This window comes from Primulina eburnea, chromosome 3 (genome assembly GCF_022965805.1).
Source record: "Primulina eburnea isolate SZY01 chromosome 3, ASM2296580v1, whole genome shotgun sequence".
NCBI classification, from domain to species: Eukaryota; Viridiplantae; Streptophyta; class Magnoliopsida; order Lamiales; family Gesneriaceae; genus Primulina; species Primulina eburnea.
In genome coordinates this window covers 5907699-5933068 of record NC_133103.1, presented here as the reverse complement: position 1 = coordinate 5933068, position 25370 = coordinate 5907699, and the positions used below count along the sequence as shown (strand labels likewise).

The window sequence follows — 25370 nt, the reverse complement described above, 5'->3', positions numbered from 1 at the left end:
CTTACAAGATACGTATGCTGATATTTTAGTTTTTTGCACACTCTTCGAGTCCTGAAATCTTGGTTATGGCACTTTATGTAACAAAAAGAGGCTTAATATACTGTTCAATGTACTAACTAATTGAAGGCCAACATGTCAAACCAAAATTAATATTGTTTCTTTAACCAATCAATGATTAATTTTCTTCACTAGCTAGCGAAGGACGTATATAAAAATTGCTAATGGGAAGTATTGCACATGGTCCTTGTCCAGACTTATGGATAAAAAAAATAATAATGTTAGAAGCATTTGGAAATTGAAAATTATATGTTTTTCTTTATTATTTTATCTTGGTGGAATATAATAGAGAAAGAATCTTATAATTTTTTCCAATAGGGCCAAGCCAGCTATCTCTAATAACCATTTTGGATTGTTCAAGTCTTTTTTTCTTTAAATTTAATTTTCATGCGGTTTCTTTTCTTTTTTCTTTTGGTAAATTAGACGTTAAAAAAAAAAAAAAAAAACACACACACACACACACACACACATATATATATATATATAGTTCTTGAAACACAAATAATTATCGTTAAATTATTGACATTCTTTTAAACAATTAGTATACCACAAATTTAAAATTTTGAAATAATTAACGTACCCGAGATTTGTACTCCCACTGTCGTAATTTGAGCCAAAAACCAAGGGCACACATTTACTCCCAACATTATATAACCCCAACACTGCCCCTTCGTTAATTCCCCACTTTTTCATCTATAAGTTGCCAACATACCAAAACTCCCTCAACCAGCACAGAACATCACACACACACACAAAAAAATGTCCGCTTGCAGCAAAATTCGCTACATCGTTCGGCTCCGCCAAATGCTTCTGAGGTGGAGAAAGAAGGCAGCAATGGCGGCCAAACGGGACCCTTCGGATGTGCCTTCTGGCCATGTGGCCGTGACCGTGGGCTCGAATTATAAACGGTTCGTGGTACGAACCACATACTTGAATCATCCCGTGTTTAAGAAACTATTAGTCGAGGCAGAGGAAGAGTACGGGTTCACCAACACTGGCCCATTAGCCATTCCATGCGATGAGTCACGTTTTGAGGAAATTCTTCAATACCTAGCTCGAACCGAGTCGAATACTAGCAAATCTGCCCGTTTCACGAGCTTTGAAGAGGTCCAAGGGAACTGCCATTTGGGCTTCGAAGTAATCTTGACTTTTGGGCTGATTCACGTCCCCTTCTGCATTAAGTTTCTAATTTGTTTTCGACTAAAAATAGATTTGAAAAAATTCCTATTCCACTTTTCTGAACTCGGGTCGACCCGTTTGAGTTAGCTCAAGTTTCCAAAAAGTGGGGTTTTAGTAGACAAAATTTTTTCCCACCATTTTTTCACATATTTTGTAATTCCTTTTAAGATATCGTACGTATGAATTGGGGTGGTGGGTCGTTAAAGAGCTGAGTGATGGCAAGTAGGTGGGCGAGTTACCACCGAGTCGTCCCGGATTCGAGCCAAATCAATTCAACAACCAAGATCAACTGTGGTCGATGAAGAATAAAGAAGTGATGATTGAGTAGTTTTTTCATTTCTTGTATATCAAATTGTGATTCTTATCATTTAGTGGAAATTCGTAAAAGGGATTTGAGAAAATACATACCATGTTCATGAATATTTCACACACACAGATTATAGTTTCAGTCGATCTTAAATAAATTATGAAATTTAATCCAACAGTTCATATTAATTATTGATTGGCGTAACATGCTAGGGCCAATGGGTATGATATGGTAACAACCCACGTGAAGGAAGTGGCAGCATCCTATTAAAAATGTTAATGCTTTTAATTTTTCAGGGTTCCATTTTTCTTTATTAATCTGTGTCACCTAATGTTTGATTTCACCCAACGCCATGTTACTAGTTACGCCTTTAAAAGCTTTTCCTTAGTCGTTTTGTCAAAAATTATCTCCCAAAATTTTTAAAAATAGCAAAAAAATTTAGGACAATATTGGCTTCAATATTACAATTCATCTTACAGATAATCCATTTAGGCATAGTTTGGTACATGAGATAAGGGAGGAATTAGTAAATAATCCTCCTTATCCTATGTTTGGTACATTTTTAAAAAGCTCATGATAATATCATGGGCCCTTGATATTTGACTTGACTTACAAAATCAAATGCTCAATTATCATATTATATAATATATAAAATTAGGTAAAAATAAATAAATCATGCAAGCACTATCGACGCATGAACAAATAAAAAATATGAAGTCAAGCAACAACTTTGAAATTATAAAATTTATTATGATAAGGTTAATTTTTTTATTACAATCTAATATATATATATATTTAATCACTCTTATTAAAATCATACCAAACAATAAATATGATATCTTACATATTATTTATCCTTAACTTATCCTTATATTATATATCACATGTTTATCCTATCATTTGTACCAAACTATACCTTAGTATATAAAATCTATTCATATATTCAAGTATATGTAACAAAAAATGGAGTGGACAAGCACAAATGTATACATATCGTGTATTCAAGTTGGCCCTGTGATCAAATTTCGATAATTTTGTTGAAATGACCCCTCAACGTTAATTTACGTAGGACACAAACGCTTCGTTGGGGAAAAATGTATAATTATAGATCAAGTTCAGTATTTTTTTTTGTCAGATCAGATATTTGAAATTATTGGAGTTTTTCAATCACTAAAAAAAGAGATTGGGCTTAAAAAATGTTTCGTAATTAAACCTAGATTATATGTTAGCTTATGTTGAGTTTAATTAAAATACAAATGTTTATGAGATGATGATTATGTTTCTACAAAAGTAATTCTAATACCAAGTTAGTATTATAATCAATTATTTATCATATATTATCCGTTTCTGATTTTAAGCTTTTCACTTTTGTTTTCAAGCACTATCCACTTTAGATTTTTTACTTATTTACGATCTATAAATTTAATCACCATAATCTATTGCAAACAATCATAAATCATGTGTCCAATTCTATGTTCTGAAATTTGTGTAGTAAATGTAAACTAGGTAGCTAACAAATAGTATATACAAAATCTTTCATAGGCAGGAGTAACATATTTGGGTCGATTACGTGGTTAAATGACTAAGGTACAATATTTATATTTATTATTTAATATAAGGGAAAATTTACTAATTTCAAGCGTAACTTACGATCTATTCGAAACAAAATTTTCGTATGATATAAAATTTACTGACCATAATGGGTTTGTTCTCGATCGCCAATAGTAGTCAAATATATTATATAATGAATGATAATAAAATTTAAAAAGAAAATGAATTTTTTTGCCCAGTACCCATGTTAATTACTCTACTTATTTCCTTGTTCTGAGGATTGGGCGGTGGATTCCGTATAGTTAGGAAGGGCAATTGGAGACTGCAGGCCGGATGATTTAATATATTAATTTAAAGGATTGAAATTATATAAAATAATTATATTTTAATTTTTTAATTTTGAATTCGATATTTCGAATTCAATGGTTTTAATAAACTCCTGGCAGTAAGACTTTTTTTTACGTGTCCACCCATATTTAAGCTTCTTTCTTATTTTTCTAAATAAAAAACTTGGCAATACTTTTTTTTAACATAAAAATAAGTTAAAGAATACAACAATTTTCATTGGGATAATTAACACATATAGTTAATTATTGATATTTTATTGATTAACCATTGGAGCTGCTATAGTCTATAGATTGATTGCATATATAGTAAGTAATGCAAGGGAGATTAAATCATAATTTGACTTTGATTTTATAATTAAACCAAATCAATAATGCCTCATAGATTAGTTAATTCAGTAATCATGATTGGTTCCATAAAAGAATCTTCATTCACAAGCGTAACCGAACTCACTCCATTTTGATAATGGGGATTTATAACATAGAATAAAACCATCTATTATTTTAATTATTATGCTAAATTTTAAATAAATTTAGTTTGCATTTTATAATGGGAAAATTGTAATTTTGAGTGTATATCCATGTTTTTTTCTCTGTGCTTTAATTCTTTTTATTATCAAATTTCAGTTTTATACCAATATATTTCAATTTTTGGTAATTTTAGTCATTTTTTATTAGATGAGCTGATGTAAATATGCATACGTTAATGTCACGTCACCACTGTATTAGTATCGCATTATCTCCATGTAAAAAAAAAATACTATTGATTTAGACTTAAATTTGATAGTATAAAAGACCAAAATCATATACATAGACACACACACACACACACACATATTTATATATATATATATATATATATATATATATATATATATATATATATATATATATATATATATATTGACACACACACACACACACATTATATTTGTAATTTTAGTTATTTTATATTTGATGAAGAGTGTCATAGATCTTCCCCTTGGGTTTAGTGTGGTCAATATAAAAAATAAGAGGAGATTAATTTGAATGGTCAAAATATGACATGATTTGATCAGAACACATGGTCGTCAGTAAACATGTACTTTTTTTCTCTTAATTTCTTCAAATGACATGTTTCTACTTATACAGAGGAATCTTACAAACAACCTAAGTTATAGTATGTAAATTTATATATGATCCATTAATAAATAAACAAACAAAAAAAAGCAGGTAAAGCTTAATTTCATTTCACATGATTTTCTAACAAATATTTCGTGGATAAAACCGGTTGAATTAAATGTTTCTCACTGGCATGGACAAAGAATGGAAACGAAGTGAAGATATAATTAAAAAATATCGGGCCCAACGCAAATCTAATGCGGTCCAAAATTTTGATTAAGACATTAGCTTTGTACTTTTAAGCCCAAACATTTTATGTTCCAAAATGTTGCCCCATTTTAACAGAGCGTTTCGAATCCAACCAACTTCCCAGGAATAGTAAGGTGTTACTCAAAGCCAATTTCTTCTCGTGCACTTCGCTGTAGCATTTGAAATTATGGGCTGCCGGCACATCCAATGGCAGCCATTCTTCATTTTCATTCCCTTTCTTCTTCGACAATTTCGAACATTTATGTAAAATTTGCTCCACGACCGTAGTTTGCAACATTTTGTTTGAATTTCTGATGTCCAAATTTTTTTTTTAATGGAATTTGATTAATTTTGACTAAAAGAATTACAAGAGAGGATTACTCGATCAAAAGTAATCAAACTCCAGTTATAGGATGTTTTCGGATTAAGTGTGGAAAAGAATAATGGTAGCAGTGATATGTATACACATGAGAAGTTTAAATTCAAGAAAAAATTACTCCCTTCATCCTAATTATATAGCCAACTTTCTAAATAATCTATTTACTAATATACTCTTATTTAATGTGTATATTTAATTGTATTCAGTTTGATTTCACCATATCAATAATAAGCTAGAGTGTATTACAAAATGTGTCTACATATTTTTGTTTTTCGAATATCATTAAATAGTAAGTCGATTGACGGGACCATAACTCGAGAAATTGAAGCATCTCCATGTGAAAATAATTGTCATAATTAATTTGCTTATCTATTTGTGTCCGTATTAATTAAAATGACGTTTGACGTTCTCTTTGTCCCAACCTTTTAAACGCGACGACGGATAGACGACAATCTAATCAAAATCAAATTTAGGGTTTGACATTTTTTTGTCTACATAATAAAAGCATGCACCAACTAGCTAGCTAATGTAATTAAGATCGCCAAGATAAGCAAATATGCTTTATTCTTGTCTTTTAAAATAAATCAATATTTGAAATTTAAACTCTTTAATTTTTCCACCCCATGCAGATATATAACCACTACTCAATTTACGAGATATTATTTTATATATCTCATCGGTATATACAATTACTATTACTAATAAAATATTTTAACTTGTATTGAATCCCTGAAATGTTGAGTACAATATATGCCTAGCTAGTTGTCGACAACATCGATCCACATTTGGCCTACCGATGTGTCGAGGCAAAAGAAAACTCCCTGCTGTATAACAACGAACCCACCAAATTAATCGACCGAAATAATAAAACATGTGAATTAAATACGGATTGTGAGCAGACACGCATATCGCACGATCGAATAGGGGGCACATATTATGCGATGATAATAGTTCATCGACACGCCCCTCCGTATCCCTTTCAAGAAACAATTTTCCCTACCTAGCTAGCTAGATATTAATCGATAGTGTCTGTGTGTTGTATATATGTATATACTGTAAAATAAACGTGTGCATTATAAAGAGCAATCTCTGTTCTTCTTTTTTTAAAGAGTCAAGTTGGGAAACTAACCAACTTGAAGGTTTTCTATTTGTAGTATCACGACTGATTATATTTATGTTCTAAAAAAAATCATAGAAAGTTTGGAAATTTTCATTTGAAACTGAATGGCTGATGATTTCAGGAGCAAGGAAATATTTGGGAAAATAACTTTTTGTTCCACTAGCTTCGCTTGTTTTTGGGTTTCCATCCAATGAATTTTCAAAATTTTGATTAATTTGGTACACTAACTCTGGAAAATGTTTGACTTTCGGTGCTATTTCAACAAAGTGCTGACGTGGGATCCGAAAAATGTTGATGTTGCATAATAAATTGATGACGTGTCACCAAAAAATACTGACATCATGCATGACAATGAAAATTGCTGACTAGATTGTATTATGTCACGTCAGTAATTGGACCAATATAGTTAATAATTAAAAGTTAGTGTATCAAAATTAAAATTTGAAACTTAGTAGACAAAGAACCTAAATTGGATAAGTTAATGAAACAAATGAATCATTATCCTGAAACAATTTTGGGTAGTTGAAAACAACACTTCACCACCTACTCCAAAATTGTTCTAAATGACATTTTATGCATCAACATCGAAATTAATGGTAGAAAGGTCGGTTTTTTCATTTATTTACAAAATTGCAATTTAGTCATGTAAATTGACATGTGTTGAGGTGTAGTCATGTAACTTATTAATATTTGGTTTTTAAACAGTAACTTGGTTTTTTTTGTTCCTTTTTTCGCCATACTGCAACAAATCATAGAATATTGCTTATTCTCATTGACGATCTCCTACAATATAGCTTTTGTAGCGAAAATAAACTTATATTACAAACATTAAAATATGTTTATAAAACAAAAACAAAAAAACAAAAATAAGTTAAAACGACAATCTATATTTCAAATTAGGACGAAAAAACTTGTCGTTTCTTCTTATTTTTGTTTAGCTAGATAGATTTTAATATATATAATACATGCTCTATTCTCGCTACATGTGTCATGTAGGATACCATCGGTGTAAAATAAGTTATATTTGGTGGATTTAGTCTTTTTCAGACGAAAAAAGACAAAAAATATAATTATTGGATGAAAATCAAAATTAACAAATTATAAAACTAAAATCCCAAACATACCAACTTAATAAAATAAAATTTCAATTTTCTCGAAATACTTTACATAAAATAATGACAGAGGTAAAATATATGCAAATACATGGCCCAATACAGCTACATATAGTTTTCATGAAAGCTGGCCACTGTCAAAGAACTTTATCACTCATTTTCCGCTTTAGGCCCTCATGAAACCCTATGGCATGTACTGCATTATATTCTAAGAAAAAGTAAAAGCGCAGGAAACATGAGCGCGTTGAATTATCTTGTCTCAAAATTAATCGTGAGCAATTCTCGTATGAGGAAAATATGGGAGCTAGCTAGTTCACTCATTAGTTATATGCATATGATTCAAGTACGAGGATTAATAATAAAATCTGAAGAACAGAAACCTCATGCGAATCTAAAGATATTTACTTTCATCAGTACATGCATGCTTGTTTATAATACGATCATTGTTTTCCATGGAATCCTGATATTTACAGACGATATTTTTTAAATTTCCTAAAAAAATCTGTATTGTTAATTAAATTTATATCCTTTTTTTTTTTTCTCTTTGACATGGCCCATAGATAAATGGAAATCCTTGCTGGTGAATTAATTAACAAAAAATCCTACCGAATATATTATTTAAAATTCTACTGCATTAATTTTCTCTACCACACATTAATTAACCTTGACTTTCAGGAGATTCTTGAACTTTCAAGATATGTTTAGTCTTGGTTGTCTGTATATACAAAATTATAGAGATCTAAGCTAATTAATGGGAATTACCCTCAATTTCGCCTTATTAAAATTGAGATATTTATATTTCAAGAATTTTTTGAGATTTCAAAAGTACGAATCTTAACGTGCTAAGTGGGGGTTGTGTAGAATTGTTCGTACAAAAAAATTAATTTATCTTATTCTAGAACTTTATTCTGGCATTTAATAATTAAGGCATCACTTTGACATCAACTTCCCTATAATTTAAATTTTTTTTTTGTTCAATAGAGCTGAAACCCTTTGAATCCAACCACATCATCATTAATAATTGATGCAACACATAAGAAAGTTTTGAAGCTAACTTTACAAATTTGAAGAAAAAATTTAACATCGCAGTTAATTGCTGAGAGTTAGCCATGAAAGACCAGTGGATCATATATAACATCTATGGCGTGGCAGATTCAAACTTTACCATAGAATTATGTCACTCGTGGATGTTAAATGCTGGAGCAAGAGCCTGGAATTTCAAAAGGAGTCCAATCGTTATATGTCAAATTGGTTGCATACTTGCATACTATATAATTAATGTCTCTCCAAATTTTTATTTGTACAATTTTTTTTATTGCCCTAAATTTTTTAAAAGTTGCCAAATTGTGTTACTGCTGTTTATTCTTCTTTAGTAATCTAAAATAAAATAGAAGTGATCATGAGCACCAAAAATCCTTAACATACTGTCATCGACAACAAGATCGGAGAAATTAAGGACTACATAGAACACGATATCTGAACATAAGGTGGTGCAGTCATATACCGATCTTTAAGTTCAATTTACATAAATTTGATACATTCATATTTCTCGAAGATACAAAAATAGTGATTACAACAACCTAACAACTTTACAGGTAAAGAACTTCTAATTTTTTCCTACCCACAAGCTAAGGGATATATATCGAAAAAGTAATATTACATCGACCAAGCAATATCTAAATATAAAACTCACGACCATTTCTTGATCAATCTGCGAGCGTCTGATCCAAATTAATGATCACTTAGTATTTGCAGCTAAAGATTGAAAATAGGGACTTAAAAACTTCTTCTTGGCAAGGAATAGTGAGCCCCATATGATGATCAAAGCCAAATTCATCTTCTGCACTTTGCAGCAGCATTTGGAACTCAGGCCTGTTCAGGAATGAAATTGGGACAATGTATCTGCATCTGTTATCCCCTACGTATACCGCAAAATGCCCTTTTGGCACGTCCAGCGGCGGCCTTACTTCGTTTTCATTCTTCATTTTCTTCGAGTATTTCTGCAGAATCTTCTTGATGACTGTTTTGTTCGGTTTTCTGATTGACATTCGAATTGTTTTATGAGTGAAAAAAACTTCAAGATGATGTATGATCAAACAAAATCTGGCCGTGTATATGGCGAGTACCTAACTTGGCTTGGGATATATAGAATACTGAAACTGCTATACCATATATATAAGTGGGAATATTTCAAAACGTGGAGAAAATAATATTAATTAGAAATTTATCTATTTATTTATTATCTTAAAAGCGCGCGTGATTTGAAAGAAAATACATAACGATAAGGTTATGTGGGTTAGGGGCAAAACAGAATGTCACGTGATTTTGGGCACCGTTTGCTGTTGCATTTCATCGACACAATATGGACACTTGTGAATTTAAATTTATCTTTAAATATAAATTTTATGTTTTATTTTTAAGAAATTTAGAACCATAATACTAATGCATATTAAAAAACATGATATTATTTTTAAGTATGAACAATCTTTGTCACTTGAATTCCTCCCAAATCTTCTAATGTGTTTTAAATCATAAACTTGTATATATTTCTAGTATTTTAGATGTACCTTTTTGCGATTTTGGTAATTCATGTTATTAAGTTTTAGTCTGACACTTTTCAATTTTTGACAATTTTAGTCATTTTTATCAGTTGTATATATAGCTCGGAGACATAGAACAAAAGAACTTCGATATTGTTTCATGAGTCAAATCTTTAGAATATTGGAGTCATTTGAAATTCATTACAATATGTATAATATACCGAGTAAATATTGTAATCATTGTGTGATGTGAATGCATCAAAAATTTAACTTTTATGTTGGGAGTTTAAAATTAACAATTCTTGACTAATAAAATTTTTAATTTATTTTGATTAAACATTCGTTGTTGGATAAAAATAAATAATAAGGGTTGGGAAAAAAATTCAAGCTATTTAAATTGAAGTCTCCCTAACTCTAATTTCTGGATCCGTCTCTGCATAAAAACATCGCATCTTGAATATACAAACTGATAATCTTGTCTATATATCCTATACGTCAGGAAAATAAAAGTAGCAAATTTGGTTTAACTATCAACTACAACCCATATAGCTTCACAATCCTTTGAATATTTCAGAGATATGGTGACAAAGTCCGGCGAGGGGATCGCTACGACTATGAAAGAGTCCACCGAATTTCTCTCAACTTTTATTTGTTGGCAGTCTTAAGTTTGATTACATGCCATGGAATTAACAGTTGTATGTCAAACTGGTTATGTAATAATTGATGCTTCTTCAAACTTTTAAGTTTGTATATATAGTTTTCATAATTAAAATTTAAGCATAGAGTGGACTATACACTTTTATCTGTATTATATTTCATCGAAACAATCCTCTTTAGCTTGAAGATATCTCACACCACAAACCTGGGACGTGAGTCGTGACATCCGCGATGCTCTCCAAAATATTAGCATGGTTTTGAAGAACACCATGTCTTAATTAATAGTACATAAATAACTCGAAATACCAATCTTTTTGTTTCAGAAAATTTAATCGTCTTTACGATCAGATAATTGAAATATATATTTTTCTTAACTATAAGAAGCGAAATAAAACTTAAACTAAAGTGTAGCGGCAAAAACTTCTCTAAAGCAGCAGCAAGGCAAAGTACGTCTCGGCAAGAGTGGCCAAACCCAGAAATCCGTTTGCTCTTTTTCCTCAATTCCAACATCATTTAAAGAATGTATAGGAGGATGAATGACAAATGTAGACCAGAACAAATCATATGTGACACAATAATTTTCACATAAAATAGGATAGTAAAAGAGGCAGAAACCTATGGGTGATTGCTCCAACTAGATTGGAGGTAAAAAAAAAAAAAAATTAGGCACATCAATTTGTGGCAGCTACCGACATCTTTGGGGTAGCTGAAAGTGACTCATCACCAAATGATGATGGACGGACCATGTTCGGGAAAATGACCCGGTTAAGTTCGTTTTAGAGAAACTATTTTTTAAATTAGTTACATTTCAATATATGACAAAATTGGAAACTGCTGTAAGAAAATGATCAGATAAATATGTAAATTGAATAAATGCGACCCAAAATAGCTTAGTTTGTGAAATCTGGCCTATGGCTTGCAGAGAAACACGTAATCAAAAATATTCCAACATGTTTAGCGTGTGTAGATATTGATGGGCTTCTATTAAAGATTAAGCTTTCAGCTGTGTTCGGATATACGAAAGGGTGACAGACAATTCATTGTTAGTCTTGTATTTTGTGCTTCTGAAACGTGAGGCTCGTGATTTAATCCCTTTTGCCTTTTTTTTAAAAAACTTTTTCTCTAAAAAATTATAGGGGCGAGTAATGGTGTTGTTTCAGGTTATAAAGACTAATGATGTACAAGCATAACTAATGACTTCTCAACTACTTGGAGGATTCAAGCAAGGGTAGTTCGATTAATTAACTCATCATATGAGCAGTTGTATGTTTAAATATCTATATATCTTTATCAATGAAACATGGTACGCATCATCATCATAGATATTAGTTTTGAGTTTGAACTGCTTTTATCCTTCTTGTAGATAGTTGAATCGATTAGGAACATGTTTCATGACACCCACCAAATGTATGATATCATCTATTATGTATTTTATTATATTCAATGTCATTATGTATGCAGCTTACATAGATAAACAAATAAACCTTGTAGCCAAAGGAATGTAAATTATATTAAAATAAATATTTTTTTACATAGAGTCAATAAAAGTCTTTTGCATACAATAGGCGAAGGGAATTTGAATAAATTACTCCTGACCCTAACACCGGATTAGAGAAATCTTAAAAGATTACTAATATAAACAATATGAATTTTTTTTCAGAAGCCTTTAACTTTAAAATCCAAAGTCGAGTGTGCTTGATAGAGTTGTGAGTGAGGACATATAATATATATGTTAGAAAGTCTTGTGCTGGTCTGTGAGGACATCATCAGCTCAAAGCAGACCTCTCGACTAGTATAATGTAACCCGATGACAAAACCAAGGAGACAATTAGCGTTTGATCCTATTAACATGATGAAATTTCGAAACCATAGACTTCAAGAATGTCTAAACTAGTGGAATTTATTTAAATATTATTTTTGATCAAATCATGACCAGATCCAAATGCACCATAAGCTAACTTGATACAACTATAAACATTATGTTAGGATACCAAAGCATGGTGATCCTATTTAAATAAAATTACAGTATGCGGAAATTTGCCAAAAAATATATCCCAGCTAGAGAATTGACTTTAATCTATTCCAAACTCATTTTATTTGGATTATCGAATCTCGAGATATATATGTTCAAAATATTGTAGCTTGCCTCTCTTAGCTTGTTGCTGCTGCGTAATTCGTCTCTGCTACTTGTCTCCATTAATATTCCTCCACGATGCAATCAGATTGCGATAAGCCATTCAAAAACCACTTCTGCATTTTAAATTTCTTTACCATTTTTACTTTATCAATTGTTGAAGATCGAAGACGGATTCGTAAGTCGTAACAAAGACAGAGAGATAAAAAAATTGAAAGATCGTGCTTGAAAATTTAAACTGATTAATGCATAGGTCTTGTTTGATAATATATTATAATTAGGGGACAATTTTGTTATTTTGTGGGGTTCATTCCTATTATGTTGTATTCAATTACTGGATATGTGTTATGGGCTGATCGACTAATTGCTTGAATTTGAAATTGTCAATTCATAGGGTCTACTTTTTTTTTTAAATTTTTTAAAAATATATTAAAATTAGGGGCCCAATTTGTGGGCTTCGTTCTTAATATTGTGTGTGTATTTAATTTGTGAAGATGCGTTATGGTCTCAACTATTCTTTTATTAAGCCTATTAACAATTAATAATTAGTATTTTATGCATGCCTAAGGTATTTAATTTGGACAAGATTTGCGTAATATGACAGATCTTTTTTTTTTTGGGACAAAATTACAGATCATATTTTGAGTTTAATAATATATTGGAGAGTAATTTTTTGCCAGATTCTTCAAAAAATTGAATATTTTATCTTTCGCATTTGTTTTTCATGTACGTGTGGGTGCGTCGAATGTCGGACCGATCAAGGCAAAATTTTCCACCAAGGTTCACCTGGCTTTTGCTATTTTTATTTTCGAAAATTGGAATTATGGACCAAGACCTTTGGTATTTCAGCTGACCCTTGGTTTTTCAGAAGACATCCACCTCTGATATTTTCGAAACTGTTCTTGTATTCCTGTCTCGGCTGCCTCTGCTTCCACCGGCTGCTGTTCCTCTGTCATTATTTTTGCAGTGTCCTGTTGTTTTTTTTATCGCACTGCTTCGTGTTGTGATTTATCAACCTTGAAGCATATTATTCCTGGATCAAACGATCTCAATAAAGCAAATGTACGCAAGATTTATAGTGGTTCGGACTCAAATTAGTCCTACGTCCACTCACCGATCAAGAACAATTCACTAAACACAAGAATTAGAGAATGTTTACACTGAAAAGCTTCACAGATTCTTCTATATCGAAAGGTTTCTTCGTCAATTTTTACGACATTTTCCGAACTACCTTAAACTTACTTTCCGGTTAGAGATCGATATTCGTTACAAATACCAAGCAAGTTTCTAACATATTATTAGCATATCATGAAACTTTAAATGATGAAATATGTTCGCAACAATAACAATAAGTTTTGTTTATCTAAAACAAAGATTGATTTCGTTTTCGGAAGAAAACCTAGATATCCTTGTTTGATGACATCATATGTTTTCATAAACAATCGATCGGTCTAATAGTAATTGTTGAATTTTTAGCAACTTAATTGATCAAGAAGTGTTCGATATTTTTCAATGTTAAAATCTATATACAGGAATATCAGAAATTTAATATATATAACACCGAACAAGTCAAGTTTTTCATAACCCTTCAAAAGAACACGTAATTCATTACAAAATAAAATAAAATAAATGGTCGATCGAAAAATATCTATCTATCCTACTTCTGGACCCCAAATTAATTCATGTGGGGTTGTCTTGGAGCATCTCTTCCTAAGGTAGCACCGTGATTTTATTACAGCGAAAGATACTTATTGTTTTAATTTTCTAACCAAGTAAGCATCGAAATTATAGACCGAAAAGCTTCTTCTTGGCAAGGAATAGTGAGCCCCATGTGCTGATCAAAGCCAAACTCTTCTTCTGCACCTTGCAGCAGCATTTGGAATTCATGGCTGCTCAAGAACGAAATAGGAACAACGTATCTGCTTCTGTTATCTCCTACATACACCGCGAAATGCCCTTTCGGCACGTCCGACGGCAGCCATTGATCTTCGGTTTCATCCCCTTTGTGCTTCGATAATTTCTGCTTGATTTGTGAGACTGAGTTTCTGAAGGCCATTTTTTTATGGGATTTGAAAATATTATTTCCAGAATAATCTATGTAGAATATCTTTGGACTGTGATTAATTTGTTGGCTAGCTTGGAAAAGAATCAGAGTTGGGTATGCTATATATAAGGTGGAGATGTGGAAAAGTTCAGAAAATAGATTAATTTGTGAATTTAGAGAGAGAGAAGATTTGACCAATCTTTCCGATCGACTTGACCATTTCTGAAGTCTTTAGTCGGTAGTGTTGTTACTTGGCGTAGGCAAATGCTAGGGCCAGCTGCGAAAATTCCACGCTCTGATGTATATATATATAATATTCTAAATACAGAAATTTATAATACATAACGATGAAATTGTATAAAAAAAATTTTGAAATTGTTTTTAATAATCTATAGAGATTTTTGAATTTTAAATATAAACTGAGTATACTTGTTGGGATTAACTGAAACTTTAACTTCAAAATAACCATATGTAGAAATACGTGAAAATGAAATAAAAATGGGGGCGGTAATGCTGTTTTTTTTTCCTTAAAATTTTGAGCATAAAAAAAAACAGGTAGACACCAAAAGTAAACGGCTAAACTTATGAACAAAAGTCAACAAATGACAAGCAGTTTCTATTTTTAATACCTCGATAAACTACAAGCAAATTCTATTTTTTTGAAAAAAAAAAAAATTGAGGGATAAAATGTGTTTTGAAATTTTTTTTTTAAATAATAATAATAATAAAGATAAAATTTAAAATTTGGAATTAGAATTGACTTCTATTCTATCGAGCCTAGAGTCGTTGCCAAACCCTATACGTTTACTCTTTCTTATTTCCTAGTGATCATATGGGCAACTATCTCAACATCACAATTCAAACGACTAGAAGTTCACAAGTTTATTTTTTCGATTTCACGGAAGAAAGTAAAATGTGTTCAACTTAAATCCTGATATTGAATTATTATTTGAATAAATTTTAAATTAACAAACTTTGATACTGATATCTCGAATTAAAATATACATTAAGCAACAAATATATGTTGAAAAAATGTAAAATATAAAAACAATATGGATTTATGCTACATCAATGAGTAGTATTCGTGGTATAAAATATATACTTTATAAGAAATACGAAAAAATTACATATTCCGTCTATAAAATTGTTATGTTTTTTCTTTTGTTCCACTTTTGTCTATTTCTGTTGTAATGTTGACATGACACCGAACATATGAATAATCAATTGCATCAAGTCATCATATGAGCGAAAAAAGATTTAAAATAGGATAAAAGACCAACTTGTAATAATAATATCGAATTTGAAAGTTGACATGATCAAAAGTGAAAATAGCTATATACATATATCAAATGTCTAGATATGTCAAAACGTGTTATAGCAAAACAGACAACTCAATGCGCTCCATCACTCAAGCTTCCGTTTTTTTGCGAGTTGGGAATTACTAACACAACAAACTTATTTTGTATAATAGGTCGGTTTATCAAGTTTAATCTATTTTGACAACTCTATTATTAAGATGAAAAGCGAGGATTAAGAAGGCGGAGAAGCTGTTTAAGTTGAAATGTTCACTCTCCCCGGTTAATCAATCCCGTGTTGTTCAAATTTAGCCCTCTTGATTTTCTAGAACATGTGACATCGTTATATGCATTAATTGTTATGTTCACATGCCTTAGTTACACATTTGAAGGGGTTATCATATTTTAATTTTGCTTCATCTTACTTACGTCACTCTTTATGTCTCAAAAAAAAGAAAAAAAAATCATACGTGACGTACAAATTATAACCTACATAAATATCACTTAAACATCAATCAATCAAACTACTGAAGTATGTATCTTCCGTTGCATATGTACACAAACATAAAAATACAACATAGAGATCCGACCATGTTTTGAGACCTACAGATTCCCATGATGGAACCTGTAAGTCGAGTAGTCAGGACTTCCCAATTGCAATTTTGGTTCTAATTCGACCTTTAATTTTTAAAATAAGAATAATTTTAACTAAATCTAAGTTTCAAAATTTTAAAACTAAAACATATTTTTTTGAGTTGTTGATACATCCTTTTAAATCTAAGTCTCCGATTTTTTTTTTTGAAAAAATGGATCTTGAACCTAAATGTGAGTTGTTGATTTAAGGTCCTTTTAATTCTTAACCAGATGTGGAACCACTAAACTGTGGATGCAAAGAATTGATCGAGTATTCGAGTTTCTGTGTTCATCATCCAAATCATCATATATCTTAATTTTACTAAAAAAAAATGTACGTAAATTTTGAAATTTTTACCTTGAAAAAAAGACTCACTAGGCTCCGAATCCAGCAGCCATACAAAATGGATGGGCATTAATTTTGGGAGCTGAAAAACTACGTATCACCAAATGAACGGGAGAGCAAAAAAGGACGTGTATTTTGATACATATTACAAAATTTGAAAACTATTTTCTAAAAATATTAAAGCTATCATGAAAAAAGGTTTTATACATAATTTTATAAAATATATTAATATATTAAAATTGCTAAAATTTGACAAGAAGTCGATATGTCCGAGTGGTTAAGGAGAAAGACTTGAAATCTGTTGGGCTTTGCCCGCGCAGGTTCGAACCCTGCTGTCGACGAAGAATTTTTTATTATTTTTATTAAATTTGCAAAATAATAAAAAATAGGATTTAAATCATCGGGGTAGCTTGATAATTGTAAAGCACATGCTACATTAATGGATATTGTCCTCGATGTTAATTATTCACTTCGAGGATTGGGTTGGCTAAGAACTTGGGGAGTAGAGAATTTAAAACGAGAAGATTTACTCTAAAAAAGATACAAGAAACACAATATATAAAATTATCTATCAATCTATTAGAAGGGTGGATCATATAAAATTTTATATACTCTTCGAAACTTGCAATTTTTAAAATATCATATAAAATTATGAAATAATATCTTCTCACGTTAATATGCAAAAATACTTAAATTCACCCAACAACACCGCTATTTTCATACTTCAATTTTCAGATAGTTGTAATTTAGGATTGTGGTACTAGCTCACGTTTTGCGTGTCTATACAAAGTCGATTTTGCGATAAATATTCGTTTCAATAACCTTGCGGATTTTGTGAGTTTTGTTATCGTAAATTTTAAAATACAAGAGATCATTTAACACCAAAATTTTCATGTATACGGTCCTTGCTATTAGGGGCGAGCATTCGGTCAATTCGGTTACCGACCGAACCGAAATATTTAGTCATAACCGAACCGATCGAATTAATTTTCATAATCGATGAAAAACGAACCGAATTAAAATCGATTAAGTCGGTCGATTACCGAATAAACCGATTAGTTTTGAAAAAAAATTGATTTAAGTTTAATTATATATGTATTTTTTTGAACACTACAGTTTACACAAATGTATAAAAACATAAAATAACACACATCACAAACGTATAAGTTTTATTTGAATCCAATTAATCCATATTATATCGATTTTAAAATTAAAAATTAAAATATTTATAAAAATTGATAAATTAAACAAATTATTAAATAATAATATTTATTATATCGGTTAATATTTATTATATCGGTTAATCGATTTCAAAATTTTGAAAACCGTAATCGAACCGAATTAATCGATATAACCGAATTTTTTTAATTTGAAAACCGAATTTTCGAAATAACGGAACCGAATTTCCGAATTAACTCGATTCAATCGATTAATTCGATTTAACCGAAATTTCGATCACCCCGCTTGTTATTATGGTACACTGTCACACATTGAATCTCTCCCCTTGGGGAAACCAGTAGTCGTAATATAACAAATAGAAAATCTAAAGTAGAAATTTTTTTAAACGACGCTTTTCAGAATCACATTCCCGTTTGATTTCTCTATCGCCGCCGGTATCTAACGGTTCTCCGTCGTTCGAGATCGGCGCCTCTACTACGCAGACGGTGTGATATTCCGGAACTCTCAATTACGGCGTCGAATGTGAATATCTGCATTTTCTTCACGGTGCTCAAGGAACAGTCATATTCTACCTTTTTGCCGTGGAATCGTTTCATTATATAGGTGCGGATCAATGTGTTGATCGATCCTCGTTTAAAAAATTTTTCGAGATAATTGTTTTCTCTTAATATTCGGTTGGCAGTTTTTGGTCAGATTCTCCGAAAATGTATGAAGATATTTCTCTCTAAATGCAAATTTGTTACGCGCCTTTATTTGATATTCTTGGGAATTGATTTACATTTCTCTTTGAGATCGTCGTTGATTTGTGGAATGAAGATTTAGGTGTTTGATGTTGCTGCATTCTTATTTTCTCCTCTTTTTTATTCAGCTAGAATTTCACGCCTGAATCTGAATGCTAACATTTGTTTTATCATTGATTTATCATAGTTGTCTTTTATTCTTCTTGTAAGATCATTTTTAAATTATAAAATACTTAGAATTTTGAAGAAATTTGAATCTTGGCATGAGCTAGAATTGTAAACTCTTTTGAAAGTATTCGTCGCTGTGTTCCCTGCCAAATTAAATTGATCCAAAAAGGAGGAAAAAATGAGCATAACAAATTGAAGAGCCAAGCGCTTTCCTTTGCAACACTTTTGGATCAAGAAGAATCTAATGGAGTCTTAAGTTGTTCTTACTTGTTACTTCAGTTTTGCTGGCCAAAGCCAGTGTCTGAAAATAAAAAATTAACTAAATAGAACATTTAAGTTTGAATTTAGTTTTGCAAGCTCAATTAATTCATTATTTTACGGACAAATAAATAAGCTGAATTTGACATAGAAATGCTTAATGTGTCCATTTCAGGGAGTCAAGATGATTGGATCTTTTATCTACAGAGGACTTATGTATGTGCTGTTTCAACTTTTTTTCTCGATAATAAATTATGTTCTCTTCCTTTTCGTTTCACAAGGTTCTTGGATTTGTACATTCGGTGTTCCAGGTTAATTTTTGGCTATGCGTATCCTGCATATAAATGCTATAAAACCGTGGAACTCAATAAGCCGGAAATTGAGCAACTTCGATTTTGGTGCCAGTATTGGTATGCCATATACTTGATTCAGCCTCAGAAACTTTAGTTGCTAGCTTTAAAATTAAACCTCACTTGCAGGATCTTGGTGGCTGGGTTGACAGTTTGTGAAAGAATTTGTGATGTGTTAGTTGGCTGGTAAATATTTTAGTCGCTGATATTATAATTTTCAATTTTAACTTGATTTGTTTTGTAATTTTGGCTATCGTTCATGTTTGTATATTTTGTTAAAGGGTTCCAATGTATGGTGAAGCTAAGTTGGCCTTCTTTATATACTTGTGGTACCCTAAAACTAAGGTTCGTTATCTCCTTCCAAACCAGCATATGGTATTGACAATTTCCTCTTCATAAATTCTAATTAAGTCTCAATTGATTTCAGGGAACGACTTATGTATATGACTCCTTTTTCAGACCCTACATCGCAAAGCATGAAACTGAAATTGACCGTAATTTGTTAGAGCTGAGGACAAGAGCTGGAGATATGGTAATCTTGTACTGGAAAATTGCTGTAAGCTATGGCCAGACGAGAATTTTTCAGATCTTGCAGTATGTTACTTCGCACTCATCTCCTTGGGTGGCTCAGGTTTTTACTACCAAACTTTTGATATTATTTTTTCTGTAAAGTTTAGTGTCTTATATCTTCTTGTCAATCTGTCACAATTATATCACAGAGGAGTTCACTGATTGTGTGATTTAGTTCTATAGCTCTGGATTGTTGTGGAACTTATTCGACATTTGTGTGTGGCTTTGGAAAGTTGGTTCATTTTCATCGGGTATTTTTTATTTCGAGGTTGCAGCCACTACAGCAAGTGACTGCTGTCCCAAAATCCACGGCAACATCAAATCGCAAATCAGCCCGTACAAAACAAGCACAGGATGAACAGCCCTCATCTCCCGCTTTGAGTACATCTTCAAGTGAAAACCAAGAAGGCACGTCAGAAGAAGAAGAGTCCTCAAATTCTTCCAAAGCTTCTCCCCCTTGTACAGTCTCAACAGAACAAAAAATAGCAACAGCCCTGACCGTTGTCGGGCCAAGTAAAATTTCAAATCCCACTCATGAAATGCAGTCAATGCAGAATGCGTCAGTGCCTTCAAGAGAGAGCAAAGACACTCAACCAGAAGAGATTGTTTTGGAAGATATACGACCAGTGACCCGAGCAAGGTCTAGTAAAACACGGTCTGTAATGAGTCCTTGAGTGTGGTGGTATTGATGGTAATATAATTTTTGACATTTTCATCTTGCCATTGTTTCATTGTCATTAACAAACATGGAGCGAACATTCAATTATAATGTCATTAATTCTTTTAATCATGAATCGTTGTGGTTTTAATTTGGAAAAAACTTGCAAGAAACCGTAATTGAACTTGTTTCAAGGCCTTTTCTTGCTGTTGTATGTACTAATGCTTGTTTAAGAGGGCAAGCAACTGATGGATACATTTTCTTTTTCTTGCTTTTGTGGCGTGAGCGATTTCATAGTTTTTAATATGTATCCAATAATTCTATTTACTCAGTCACTGTACAAGTTTGTTGAGATTTTCGTCAATGATTTCGGAAGATTAGTGGTAGCTTCATACAGTAATACACACACGCTTGAAAAATCTTAATGTTTCATTATTTAGAAAAAGTTGACATTCCCGAGACGGAAACCAAGAGTAGATGTCGTCTTTAAGTGGTCTTTGATGGAGGATGGCCCCTGTGAGGGAATCCTTCATTTGAAAATGGGTCGGTATAAAAACAACAATGACATTATTAGTGATATATAGTTGGGAAACATACAACAGTTTTTTGTGTATTGATGGTACACAATGGAGCTTGTGCGGCAATATGATATGATGGGGCGTGATGTAGTGGATTAGCATTTGTACTTACAAGGCTGAGTGACTTAAGAAGAAGAGTTCTGAGTCGATGAAGACATTGGACATTCTGTTAGGACTGTAGAAAGAAGAGGGGAGGAAAAAAATGAAGGAGAAGCGGCAGGTTGTGTTTGTAGTGCAGTGGTGGCAGGCTAGGAGGGATTGTTAAAATTTGAGTGGAGCTCGAGCTGATGGTTTTGATGCTATGAAGGGCTTGAAAGAAACTATATTCATAACTACATTAGTTGAAGGAGTATACGAATACATAATACACTTCTAGAATTCTAAAATAGTTAATTATCCTAAATGAAAAGATTACAAGAATATAACTGTAAATATTCTAATTCATCTAACTATTCTGAATGAGAAGATCAGGATGATATGACAAGATTCAGCAAATATTGAAATAAGATATGCTAGCCTAATATATCCCAAGTGACCAATAATAAGCAATCTTTTACAAGTACAAAAATAAAAAATTGATCCAACTAGCATATCTTGTCGGTTCAATATCTTAGATCAATACCTCTAAAATATCTGCAGTTCTGTTTAGATCAAGGGTTGCATCCTCGGCCTCCCGGATCAGCTTGATAAACTTCTTTGTCATCATGTCTGCCACATGATAGTCTGTGTTTTCAGTTACTAAACACTTAGTTACTATGCAGCTTTATTTTCAAAATACCATCCCTTATTTTAGATATTCATTAATGACAGTTTATAATATCTTACTACGTCGAGGCTTACATAAAGAGCTATCATACCTACAGCAGGAACCCAGATTTAATTTGTATAGTGAATTTGCCAAAAGGAACAGTCAACGACAAACTCAATTTCGTTTGAGACATGGTCAATCAAACAAGTATATATGATCCAAATTTCAGAATCAATTAACGTTACTTTACCAAACTTGTTTTCCTGGATAATAGTTTTGGCTTGTTTAACAGAATTAATTATCTTTAATTTTCTACTTCCACCTGCCACCAGAGAGAGCTCGATCCTTTTAGCGGTGAAGAATTCTTTACTGCTGCCGTTTATGAACTTTGGATGGCCATCTTCATCAATCTTGACTTCAACACTTCCAAATTCATTTAACTGGTTGAAGATAAATAGAAACATTAATCAAAAACACATGTACTACCGGTCCGACTGATTATTTTTAGAATGACAAATACGGGGTAAACCTACACAGACAAGTGCACAAAAACTGTAAAAAAACTTCGAGACAGGCGTTCTTTATTGAATTCTGGTTAAAGCTTCAGTGAAACATGAATCTTTTCTGTTAAATCCAGGCACCATCTATGTTTACACAGTGATAAGAAAGTCAACCATCACCTGACAAAGCGTCAAAGCCACTCGTATATTGGTTTGAGGAAGAAGGAACGACAAGAAATTTTCTAGCTTCGAACTAGAATAAACAAATTATGGCACGTCATACTTTCTGCACGTCATACTTCTAGCAGTTTGCTTAAGCAGTGATATAATATTGTTAATAGACAAAAACGTGTGTGAACGGTCTCACGGGTCGTATTCGTGAGACAGATCTCTTATTTGGGTTATCCATGAAAAATATTATTTTTTATATTAAGAGTATCACTTTTTATTGTGAATATGGGTAAGATTGACCCATCTCACAGATTAAGGGGGGTGTATTCAACTTGGGAAATTTATTGACTTTTAATGACTTTTGTATATTTTAAAAATCTAGAGGTATTCAATCAAGACTTTTGCATATTCTATAGAAGTCTTGTGGTATTCAAAATAGACTTTTATGGAGTTTGAAAAAGTCAAGTGGTATTCAACATTGACTTTTATAAACTCTATAAAATTCTATAGGTATTCAAATTTTCCATGGACTTTTAATAACTCCATGGAATTCATTGACATACAAGCATTAAAGCCTAAGGTACAACTACAAATTGTAAAAAATTGTATTTGGTTCACCCCAAAGATTTGAATGGATTTTTAAAACTTCTAACTCATACACAAGCTATTTATTTTTCCCTCTGTCGCTTCACATCACATCCCTTCCTATCTTCTCTCCTCTCATCTATTTCTATCATTCTCTCAAATTTTCGAAGTGTATCTCTATATATATTTTCATCTTTTGTAAGGCCCGAGAATTGAGTTTGATACTTTGTATTGATATATATAAAGTATGAATAAGGAAGGCAACAACAGAAGTGGAGAAACGATGTTGCAAAACTAGAATATTTTGAGAAAACAGCACCGCACCCGCGGTGCCAGACATCACCGCACCCGCGGTGCATGGACAGTAAGTTGGCAAGAAATTCCGTAGCATCACCGCACCCGCGGTGCTAGCAAGAGCGCACCCGCGGTGCTCGAATCCAGAAAAATAAAGATAATGCCGAAGCATGAGCGCACCCGCGCTGAATGACACGACCGCACCCGCGATCATGCGTGTTGCATGAAAAATGATGCCACGTTTTATGAAGTGCATGCAGTATATATACAGAGGAATGACACATTTTCTCTCAGAATTTCAGAAAAGGAGGTCGAGGCTTTAGATTGCGATTGTGGAAGATCCGTCCATCAGAATTCAAATCCGACTGCAGTTCTGAGTTCCTTTCGCTACGAGCTACACAAGGACATTTGATATGGACAGATTTGACTTCGAGACTTCGTCTTCGTCAGACCGGGACGACAAAGGTATAATTCATGTGATATCTGGGAAGATACAACTCAAATCAGATCTCATTTGAGTTTCCTAATAAAATCACATACTTAAAATCACATACTTGATTATTGTTTATCTTCTGATATGATTATGATTTGTTTATAGACTTTATATTCAAATCTTTTGGAAATGAGCATGTTTTGTTTACAGATTGTTATAAATTGCATTTGAGATAGTAAAGTTTGACAGATAGTCAGACTTCTAGACGTTCGGTGTATCGTTACGTAGGAGCAGACACCTTCCTATTGTAGATTACTCGATACAGCTCAGATCGGAGTCTAGGAATAAGACGTACAGTCACCTCGATTGGGAGGGTAGGTGACAGCCATTGACGTCTTATTCACACCGGGATCCCTAGAGTTATAGTCGAGTCGAGTCTAGACATGATTTGACTAGAACTGCATGCGTTTATAGATGTGGTTTCATAGACTAGGAAACCCATGTTTATTGCTTTCAGTTATGATAGCATGTTTATATGATTTGATTTAAATTGCATGTTTATCTGAATTGAGTTGCATGCTTATTTTGATTTGATTTCATAGATTATGAAATCTATTACTTTTGGATATGATCATGATAGCATGTTTTTTGATTTAGATTGTTTCTATACATGCTTACCATGTTTTATACTGGGATTTGTTCTCACCGGAGTTATCCGGTTGTTGTCTTGTTTTGTATGTGTGCATGACAACAGGTGGGGCTGGATCGAGGTCAAGAGGATGAGGAGAGAAGAAGAGTTAGCGTGGTGATTCCGGACTTACTGTAGATAAGGTTTATTACTTGAACTTAGTAACCGAACCTTAGACTTAGATTGTACAGTATTGTACTTTTATACTGAAATATATTTTATACTGAGATGTATATTATTTAGATTCCATTACCTTCCGCATTTACATTTTAAAAAGAAAAATTTTTAAACCCCGTTTATCAGAACTGATAATTAAATCACAACGATGATTAAGAAGATGATTAGCGTCCGGGTCCCCACATCTTTCCTTTTCAAATTTTTCATTTTTTGGCTGATTGTTCA

At 32.2% G+C, this 25370-nt stretch overlaps 3 protein-coding genes and 1 non-coding gene across 4 annotated transcripts; 2 read left to right on the top strand and 2 right to left on the bottom strand.

The window, feature by feature from the left end:
• Positions 1-8902: 8902 nt before the first annotated feature.
• On the bottom strand, positions 8903-9522 carry LOC140828102 (protein SMALL AUXIN UP-REGULATED RNA 51-like). The gene has a single exon (XM_073191084.1). The coding sequence runs from the start codon at positions 9445-9447 to the stop codon at positions 9142-9144; it is 306 nt and encodes a 101-aa protein (XP_073047185.1). The 5' UTR covers positions 9448-9522; the 3' UTR covers positions 8903-9141.
• A 4949-nt stretch (positions 9523-14471) lies between these two features.
• LOC140828101 (auxin-responsive protein SAUR50-like) lies at positions 14472-15017 on the bottom strand. Its single transcript, XM_073191083.1, has one exon. It carries the CDS (start codon positions 14784-14786, stop codon positions 14487-14489), a length of 300 nt encoding a protein of 99 aa, XP_073047184.1. The 5' UTR covers positions 14787-15017; the 3' UTR covers positions 14472-14486.
• Positions 15018-17307: 2290 nt separating this feature from the next.
• On the top strand, positions 17308-17389 carry TRNAS-UGA (transfer RNA serine (anticodon UGA)). The gene has a single exon. It is a non-coding gene; the product is annotated as a tRNA-Ser (tRNA).
• Positions 17390-18566: 1177 nt separating this feature from the next.
• LOC140828100 (putative HVA22-like protein g) lies at positions 18567-21103 on the top strand. Its single transcript, XM_073191081.1, has 7 exons — positions 18567-18830; positions 19569-19609; positions 19705-19803; positions 19873-19929; positions 20025-20088; positions 20171-20374; positions 20589-21103. Exons 2-7 carry the CDS (start codon positions 19578-19580, stop codon positions 20985-20987), a joined length of 855 nt encoding a protein of 284 aa, XP_073047182.1. The 5' UTR covers positions 18567-18830; positions 19569-19577; the 3' UTR covers positions 20988-21103.
• Positions 21104-25370: the final 4267 nt, after the last annotated feature.